The sequence below is a fragment of the Grus americana genome, unplaced genomic scaffold, assembly GCF_028858705.1.
Source record: "Grus americana isolate bGruAme1 unplaced genomic scaffold, bGruAme1.mat H_79, whole genome shotgun sequence".
Lineage (NCBI taxonomy): Eukaryota > Metazoa > Chordata > Aves > Gruiformes > Gruidae > Grus > Grus americana.
This window is the reverse complement of record NW_026561403.1, coordinates 39,605-49,591: the sequence shown is the minus strand read 5'-3', so window position 1 is coordinate 49,591 and position 9,987 is coordinate 39,605. Positions and strand designations below refer to the sequence as shown.

The 9,987-nt window shown below is 43.8% G+C and overlaps 1 protein-coding gene across 1 annotated transcript; it reads right to left on the bottom strand.

Annotated features, from left to right (window-relative positions):
• Positions 1 to 633: 633 nt before the first annotated feature.
• On the bottom strand, positions 634 to 8,786 carry OTUD3 (OTU deubiquitinase 3). The gene is given in 12 exon segments (XM_054811712.1): positions 634 to 1,164; positions 1,509 to 1,591; positions 1,594 to 1,689; positions 1,959 to 2,055; positions 2,648 to 2,742; positions 2,745 to 2,769; positions 3,491 to 3,613; positions 6,757 to 6,869; positions 7,632 to 7,745; positions 7,748 to 7,779; positions 8,516 to 8,682; positions 8,766 to 8,786. Coding segments are annotated over 12 exon segments (1,143 nt in total). The 3' UTR covers positions 634 to 987.
• Between the last annotated feature and the right edge of the window lie 1,201 nt (positions 8,787 to 9,987).

Here is a 9,987-nt window from a genome sequence, read left to right as displayed (position 1 = left end):
AACTCTTGATCCTTTGGCTACACCAATTTCATTTGGAGACTCACAACTATCAAGTTCCTGGCTTGTACTAAAGCTCTGGAGTAGCCCAAAAGCTCCAGAGTATGGCAAAGGAGTGGAGATTCCAGATGTCCAAGTAACAACACTCAACAGAAGTCTCATGCCTGCTCATGTCACATTTTACTACCTCATTATACTTAGCAGATCGAATGAATCAGCTCTGCAGTCTCAGGAGTCCACTGGTATTATTATTGTTATTTTTTTAACTCAAAAGCCCTCAACAGCTAGCAAACAAGCTGATCTCAAACTTAAGCAAGCGTGGATGCAGTAATCCCATTCTCCCTTGATGTATTAATCACTTCTGAAACAGCCCAGTGCAACAACATAAGCAGTTCTAGTTAAATTAAAGCTTATCACTGCATTCTTGCATGGGGGGGGGGGGGGAAGAGAAAAAGAAGAGGAATCTCACGTTTGATACAGTGTTGGCTGACACACTTAGCTTTGGAAAGGATTTGGGATTCTGTTTCCTTATTTAAATTTAAATATAAAAAACCCACCCATGTTCTGAGTTGAGAACTGTTAAGCTTTCCCTGACAGTAAGGTAAAATAAAGCTCCTCCAAGCATAACCAAATAAAAAGTTGTTATATAAAAAAAAATAAATCTAAGCACATCACGAGATGTCAAAGCAACTCTGACACTGCAATGTGAAGAGAAGGTTCTTGCCTTCATCTAATTCCAAAACTATAAACCCAAGTCTCTACTTTTTGTTAAGTTCAAACAACTCTTCTCACACACAGGTCGATGGATGCAGAATTATTGAATAATTGTTCGCTCACCAACCGAAGAAACAGGAAGTTCACGGGTGCTTAGAGGTCTCCGCAGAAACGGATTTTAAGATAACACTTGGTACTTGGAAATTTACTTTACGGGAGTTTTGTCTTCATCAGTTTTATTTGCTTTTCTCACCAGAGCACTGAGAACACGTTCAGTCATATGTTTAGAGCTGCCATGGCCTTCACCAAGGTGATGTGGTTGTTTGAGTCTGTTTCTCTCCTGCTGTTATCTGCACAGTTACTCTTGTTGGCCAAGACCTTTTGTCAGTGTCTGTCTTCCTGCCGCTTCTTCTTCTCTAGCCGCTGCTGTTCCTTCTTTTGTTTTTTAGATGCCTGAAAGGGAAGGATGAAAATACAAAGTTGAAAACACACATTTTCTCTTCAGTCAGGGAAAATAATACACTGGAAAGGAGACAAGCCGCTATCAAAGCAGCTGCCAAAGAATGCCTATTCCAAACTACATATCCGGACTTTATTTTGTGCCATTTTGGGCAGAGTGACACACGTCACTATTAAATATTTGTATCTGACAAGTCACAGCTGTAGCAGCAACAAAATCCAGTAAGCGGAAGCTCCTTTTAATTCAAAGAAGATGATAGTTGCTGATTAAGCAATCCTAAGCATTCCCGTAATCATTAAAGGATGTGTAAATCACTGCCAAACCACCCTTCACATACCTTTGTGTTTCTGCTAGCTCGATTCTCTTCATTGGATCTAGCCTGCCCTTTGTTGTTTTCTATTTCATTCTGCTGCAAGCTCCATTTCCAAAGATTCTTGAACCAGTTTCATTTTCTTCCTGCAGAGTTCTGCTACACAATTTCTGATCCTTGCTCTGGGGATCACGCTGCTCCTCAGCACCTACCAAAACCAGAGGTTTTTCTCAGACACACTCTACCCTGAAGCTGTCTCAGAGTCAGTTATTTCCTTCTTCCCGACTTTCTGGAAAAGAGTGGTTTTTTTTTCAGAAGCTGGATTGAATCTGCCCTCACTAATTAACCTTCCTGAGCACAGAAAGGCTGAGGCAGCAGCACAGCCAACAGCAAGCTTCCTGAATTGCTGATTACAGTGAACACTAAGGTCAGACAGCACTCTTCTGAAGCACCAGGTGACAAACTCCAGGTACTTACTGATTCTTTCCACTTCTTTCACTTGAAAGATGGCAAATATTGCAGATTCTATATTGTAGTCTTCCACTTCCAGAATCTGTCTTACTAAATCGATGTCCTGTCCACAAGAAGAGAAAGATAACACTGAAGAGTTTAAAGCACTGACATACATTCACTTAACAACCATCTGCACCACTGAGAGGGGGTTTCTGGCTGCTTTTATCACCTTTCAGTTAGCCTGTATTCCATTTCTGAAAAAGGTGAGGGGGAGAAAGCGTTAAAATCCTGAACATATAAGGAAAAAGGAATATGCTGTTTCACTCCTGACCCTTTCTGTTCTATGCACTTGCACAGTGCAAGCAGCAATCTGCAAGAAACTTGCAGGCTATCCAGTGACACCAGCGAAGACTCACAGAGTATCTAGTCATTTGAGATCTTCAACTACAGCTGTCCTCAAAGGATTTCAAATTTTACACAATTTATTGTTTCTAAGAGATTGCAAGACAAACCTTCCAAAATTATTAGGTATCCACACAGAGTATGTATTTCATCTGCATTTAAGGGTTGAGTCTAGGATGAAAACCATCCTGATTTGTGGCTGTGGTACTGAAATTGTCCGAGATGAATGCTTTTTAGAATTTTTCCCAAGCCTACTGTCACATATCAAGAAGGTTTGAACATTAAGCATAAAAAGGCTACTCAATACTTACTGAACATCCAGTCGCATTACACGCTTTTTGGATAGCATCTTCCATTTCAACTTCAATCTCATCTTCAGAGTCACTCTTCTGTGGCTTCACTTCTCCTTATTCAAATCATTTTTGCAAAGCATCTGCAAGAAAAGCAAAGCCCTGCAGATCCTACAAGCACATGCAGCAATTTCATCATATGCAGTAAAAAAAAAAAATCTGACATCATAATAAATTTATCATGGCACACTTTTCTCAGAAACATCCTGTGTCAAAGCATCTTGGAAATCATGTAACTCCATCATCACTGACACCGCTTCCCACGACTCATACACTACTGAGCAAACTCACACAGTATGAGATCATGCATACCAACAATCACTGGCTTTTGAAATGAAGTATTGCTTTTTTTTTACAATACCACCCATTATACAGTTGTGTGCAGAGGACCTCAAGGACAGCACAGCTTACTCCTTAACAGGAAAAAGCGAGATATGAAGGGGACTACTATATCCAGCTGCTGCATTTCCATCTCTTTTCTCCCTTCCCTTTGTTGTTGCATTCGAGGTGCACAAGTATGTAATTTAGATGTGGCTGCTTCAAGACATCTACAGCCCTCATCACAGCATCAGATTCGGGATTGATTTTCAGCCCAGTAATTTAAAGACTTCACAGCTTGTCTCAAGAGAGTAGGCAGCACTAGTTACAATGACCTTGGGGGCTTTTCCATCCCCAGCACGACACAGGGACTAGACTCTTTTCTCAATCTCAATGCAAATGAATGTTACCGGTTGGTTTCCTTTCTCATTTGCTTTATTTTATTTATCACCCACAGCTGACTCGGGTCATCCTATCATAACTGACCTCCATCTGAAGATATGCTGGAGCCTCAGAATCGTCATTGATTCTCCTCACACTGTTGTAGTGCTCTCCATAATGATATGCAATATGCAGTTCCCTCACATTGTTTTTGACCGTGCCCTGAATCTAAGTGAAACAAATAAATTACAAATGAGGATTTGGACTCAACTTTAGCATCATGTTATTTTTTTGAAGCGATGATAAACACCATGATCAGAAGCAAAGCACACAGCTACTGAAGAATCTTTAACAGGAAGAGTTCATCTAATAATCCAGATGTGCCTACAGTAACAACAGAGCTTCTGTCTCAAGGATAATGTTTGAAAACCAGAACACAATGTTGGGTTGGTTACGTCATAACAAAAGAAATCTAGTACGAAATATTTCAGTGGAAAGCTCAACACTATTTTCCACACTACACAGAAGCTATTAGTTTGCTGATCATCTTCTCAGAAGCAATTTCAGTGACAGCTCCCATTTAGTGTGCAATGTCTTTTGCCCCTCAAACAGGAGAAAAAAAGAATCCGTTCAAGTTATGGCCACAGTGGAAACAGTCATCCAGAATAAGTTTTGTTCTGCAGCTGGGACAAGATGCTGTTTTAACAGTTAGCATTTCAAACGGATATATTTTGTTTTTAAAAGAAAGACTAATAGAAATAAAGCCAATCCATGAAAATGTATTAACTCCATTCAGGAGCACTGTTAACAATCAAATGCTCCTTTGCTTTATCAGCACCAAGTACAGCAGCTTCTGTAGAAAATTCCTGCCCTGAGCATTATCTGTACTGATGCAAGAATAATTCCTACTCTAATCATCAGTGTCTCAAACTCTTAGCTAAAAGCTACATAGCATTCCAACTCTTGCAAGGAATGCAGAAAATTACACTGCATTTGCAGATCTCCTTTGCTTACCTGTCAAGCCAGAGTTCAAAGATCTGACAGCTTTCCTGGAGAAGTCATCAGTAAGCAAACGACAAGAAATGCTTGCTTTAGGGCTCCAGAATTTCCCAATCCTTTTACGTCTTTGAATCAGCTTATCCACCTTACAGAATATACACCAAGTCACCTTTCAACCATGCCTGCGGTTTGTGTTGCACTAATGACTTCAGATTTCACAACAGATACTCTCCATTCATCTATTTTACACTTGTTCACCTTTAAGTTCCAACTCAACACTTGGTTATACTTAACTCCTGCCTTTTATCCTATTAAGTTATTCAACATATTGGAACTCAGTAAGATTTATTTTCAACATTTCTCCTCTGCCAGAGCCTTTTAAATAGGTACTTAACGAATCCCAAAGCTCTTGAAAGATTATTCTGAAAATTACCCAATTTAGCTCTCAGTATTGAAGCCTTTTTTTTGCAATACACTGGAACTGTAAGTAAAAGATAGATGCAGATAAAAAAAGGCAAAACCACTGCAAAATGGTAAGCAGTTATCCAGAAAGCCAATAAAATAAGCTGTACATCTGAGCTCAATGCTCCAAGCTCTACATTTATGGTCACTACCAAAAAAGGAAAAGGGTGTTTAAAGCCCTAAAAAGTCCATGCAGAGATGCCCACCTCCAAAGAGCTTTCAATTAGGCCAGAGTTTGAGAAACAGCTGGAGGTCCTGAACACTTCTACTCACATTTTTCCAGCTAGCTGCAGTGTATACAAATGGTTCTCTTAAAATTAAAGGATAACTCACCATCTGCTTTAGCGTTGGGACTAAAGGAGGTATTCACACCATCTGCTTTAAGCATCTTGCTGATCTGCCTCTCTGGAAGTGCTCTTTTTGGAATCTAATATAAAATTTTGCTGGGGCTCCAAAGCAGAGAGAGAAGTGGGGGAAAAATATGTAGATGTATAGAAAATTAAGAAAAATTGTGTCCTGGGTTAGTCAAGTCCAGCGACTTGCTCACATTGTCACCATGCTGTGATCCCCGACATTATCTGACGCCCCGATGTATCCTCTGTGCATGTAGGAGACTCCTTATGTTACAACTATTAACATCTTGCTCTACTTGCGCTACTCAAGAGCCTAAGACAACCTTTCACTAACACAGCTGCACTCAGGCAAAACAGAACCTCATCACAAACTCCGTATTTACAACCCTGGAAAGGTCAATGAATGAGGAAAAAAGAGTTTAAGGTTTTCAAGAGGATATACAAAATATCGATAAGAGTTAAGTACACTGAGGTGAGCATCCAGTTCAAAACAGTAACAAAACATGAACAGCACCCCCATGAACTCTCCTGCAGGGTCATTACCTCTGTACACTCTCACAGGTCAAGCAGTTGAGTGTTCCCACCATTTGTGTGGTTGTCAGGTACGTTTGTGGGGTTTTTTGAAATATGTAGCTTAGCTTTCTTACTGCCCATGGCTGCAATAATAAGAGTTTAAACTTGTTTGGGTCCAGGAATCCACCTGACACTGTTTCAAATGTATTTAAGGCACTACTGACAGCTTTCATTTGCTCTTTTACATTTATTGCCCTGTTTTATCTATATGCTTCATTGGTTCTGTCTGTAAATCTGGGCCAGAAACAATCCTGACTTGAAAACAGGTTCTCACTTGCTCAACGAATGGGCAGAGATCGAGCGTGAACCCATTCCGTTGTGGACTTGCCACAGAAAACCAACAACAAACAAACAAACAAAAAGAGCCGGAGGAACCTGATAGATTACTTGTTCCAGTGCCCCACTGTCAGAGGAAACCATACACACAGTCGTCTCCAGAAGCTGATCAAACACCGCCTTAAAGTTTTAAAACTCCTTCCCCTCTTCTGCCCAGTCCAGAACCTCATTTCTCCAACTGCCAGAAACCTCCTCATTCCAAACCCCACACAGAATTGATGGAGCTTCGTTCCAACACACTGCAGGGACTGCCCTGCTATACCTTCAATCCCATATTCCTGAACCTTATCGTACAGGTTTCCTTAAGCCTGGCTCAAATTCCTATCAGAAAAGTCACCTCGTACATAGCATGATCTTCAGGAGAGAGAAACATATCAGTGAAGCTAGCAGCTTAAAACCAAACTAAAACATGCTGCTCTGTCTCCACATACTTATCTTTCATGCATTCATTGTTTTCTTTCATTCCCTCTCCTCCTAGCTGAAATCTGGAGTGTTTTCCTTCCAGGCTGAAAAAGCAAGCACAGCTCTACACCATGGCCAGCTAACTACAGCTACCAACTGCTATCTTTTAATAAATCAGGAAGTTTCAACACTACTTGTACACATTAGCTAAAAATTAGGCCAAAATATAGAAGTTTTGTTTCTCACCTGCCACAGTGGAGCATTAAGCTGATAAATAACCACATTCATTTGATTGTTCCTTGCAAAGGCCACAATAGCATCGTTGCCAGTAAAGGTACCAGGCTTTGCCAAATTGGTAACTAAAGGAAAAAAAAAAATTCAGGAGAGTTGGAAACCCAGTTTCTGACACTTCCAAAAGCACTGGAGGGATAGTGAGTAACAAAATTTCAACACAAGCCCAAGAAATTCTGGAAAGGAAATCCCAACTGTGAAAGATTAACTGCTGAGGCAAGAATGTGGCAGCAACAGAAGTTAATGTATCTTAAAGGACCACAGAAACCTCTAGAAAAACCAGTACATCCATAGATTATGCAAGGCCATCAGCTCTGTGTTAGCTCAGAAGGAAGAGTGCCACATACTAATTGACCAAACTGCTTTCATGTGTCACCTGCACGGCACATCCTCGAAGCTGTTAGAACAAAGGCTGTATTGGTCTCTGCTTCGGGTCTTCCCTGGGTTACCACTACAAATATCAAGGGTCAAGGAGAAAAAAAAAGAAACCCAAAGAAATCAGCCACTCAACAACACCAGTATTCGCAGAGAGCTAGACAATTTTTCTAAGTTCCTTTGAAAACACCAAATTTTTACTTTTTTTTTGCCTCTCTTTTCTTCTCCAAGTTTCTCCTAAATTTAACAATTTCCAAAACAAATTTAATGCAAGTTTAATAGCTCATCTTTGCACAGAAACGTAACAGACAGAAATGTAAACTCAGTTTCTAAAAACCAGAGAGGAGCCCTACCATAGCTCTGGGATGAGGCAATGTTTAGTAAGAAGGTGCTCAAATGAGATGTAATCACATTACACAATAACCCCTTCCATTGGTGTCCTATGGAGACCATACCGTGCTTCTCAAAGAGCACATCATCCTCCACAAAAGGCTCAAAATCCTCCTGCTGCTTTATCATGTAATCCACCATTTCCTGGTGATGTCTGAGGTGGTTCTGCAAGTGCCCTCAAGCTGGTCACTGAGGGCCCGAAACAAACAATTGCTACAGAAAGAGAAACCGCAAGTTAGTGTGTCTGAAACATAGCTAACAGATACACATTAAATCAATGATCCTGGCGTAGCAGCAGAAAGAATATGGCATTAAAGGGAAAGAAAAAGAGCAGCACTCTGTCTGCCCAATAAGTTCAATGAGGATATGAATGTGAAGTAGCACCTGTTTTCTGTGTTTTGAATGGTTGCTGAAATTTTAGGAAATACTGGTAGGAACACCATGTTTTAAGCGAACACGTCATCAGCTCCAACAGAGTAAGTCAAGGGCGGCAACAGCGCTGGGCCAAATTGTCTTAAACTGACACTGACACAAATGACATAATGCAACAAAGGACAACCCAATCATCTATCAAGCAATTTCTCAGCAGAGGTGTCTAATTCCACTTTCTCCCAATACTTATGGACCTTCCTACCACTCAGCAGGCCAGCTGAGCCCTCAGCCCATGGGGATCAGGCCTGGGAGTTCCAGGCCTTCCACTTCCACCTCCCCCTCAGCCCCAGTGTACAACAGGCCCCGCACAACCACAGAGCAGAGCCCCCGGATCCCTGTGGGGTACATGGGGAAGCCTTCATGCCTGCAGAGCACTGGGCCCACTCAACCCGAGGGAAAGCCTTCAGCCCCCGGGACACAGACTCCCTACCACACGGGAGAGGGGAAAGCCTTCAGTCCCTGGGGGCAGGAGGCCCATGGAAGTGCCAGCACCAGGGGTGCTGGGGAGAGCAGGCGCGGTGCTCAGCCATCGCCTAGAGCCTCCCCCAGCCTGTGACTAAAAGCCCAGAGCTGACCGGCACTGCTGCCGCTGCCTGAGCTGGGATCGGGAGCTGATCTGGCGGAGGACTGCAGGGGGCGCCGCGCCTTCCTGGCTCAGGCAGCAGGCCGGGCCTGAGACACATGCTAGTGGGAAATCCGGCAAAGGCACTCAAAAGGGCTGACTGGCCTCAAACCTCCCTCAGCGGCCCTCGCATAGCCCCACTCACACTGGGGATGCGGGCTCGCATAGCTGAGCAAGGCCTCAACACAGCGCGTTACGTCCCTCTCGACCAAAATCAGCCTCCATCCTCAAAACTGTAAACGTCGAGGCCCTGCTCCCAGGACAAAGGTGCCAGCCCCAAAACGCATGCCTGGCCTCAAACCTCCCTCACCGGCCCACGCACAGCCACACTCACATTGGGGCTGCGGGCTCGGCTAGCCAAGCAAGGCCTCAAAATAGCGCTTTTACGCTTCGGGACCTGTAGGCTTTGTGGCTCTCTGAATGCTAACCCTAACCCTAACCCTAACCCTAACCCTAACCTTCCACAATGGCACCGTGGGGTTCTGGCTGAGGTCTCCAGCACCATGGCTATTCCCAGATTTGAATGGCATGTAGGAAGCTGTGTTTGTGCTCTGTCGTGTTCCCCTTGGCATGCCTTTTCCAGCCCCACGGCTTCTGGACCTGTAGGCTTTGTGGCTATCTCAACCCTAACCCTAACCCTAACCCTAAGCCGAATGTCAGCTTTGGAGTCAGGCTGATGTCCCCAGCCCCATGGGTATCCCGGATTAGAAAGGTGTGTCGGAAGCTTGTTGTTGTGCAGTGCCGTGTTCCCCTTGCATGCCTTTTCCAGCCCCAAGGTCCCTGGAACTCTAGGCTTTGTGGCTATCTGAACCCTAACCCTAACCTTCCTTAATGCCACCGTAGGGTTCTGGCTGAGGTCTCCAACACCATGGCTATTCCCAGATTTGAATGGCAGGTAGAAGCTGTGTTGCTGCTGTGCCGTGTTCCCCTTGCATGCCTTTTCAGGCCCAGGTCTTCTGGCCTGTAGGCTTTGTGGCTATACAACCCTAACCCTAACCCTAACCCTAAGCTAACCATGCAAGGGCTCAACATATAGTGTTAGATCCCTCTCGACCAAAATCAGTGTCCATCCTCAAAACTGTAAACGTCGAGGCCCTGCTCCCAGGACAAAGGTGCCAGCCCCAAAACGCATGCCTGCCCTCAAACCTCCCTCACCGGCCCACACACAGCCACACTCACATTGGGGCTGCGGGCTCGCCAAGCTGAGTAAGGGCTCAACATAGAGTCTTAGGACCCTCTCAACCAAAATCAGCATCCATCCTCAAAACTGTAAACGTCGAGGCCCTGCTCCCAGGACAAAGGTGCCAGCCCCAAAACGCATGCGTGCCTTCAAACCTCCCTCACCGGCCCACACACAGCCACACTCA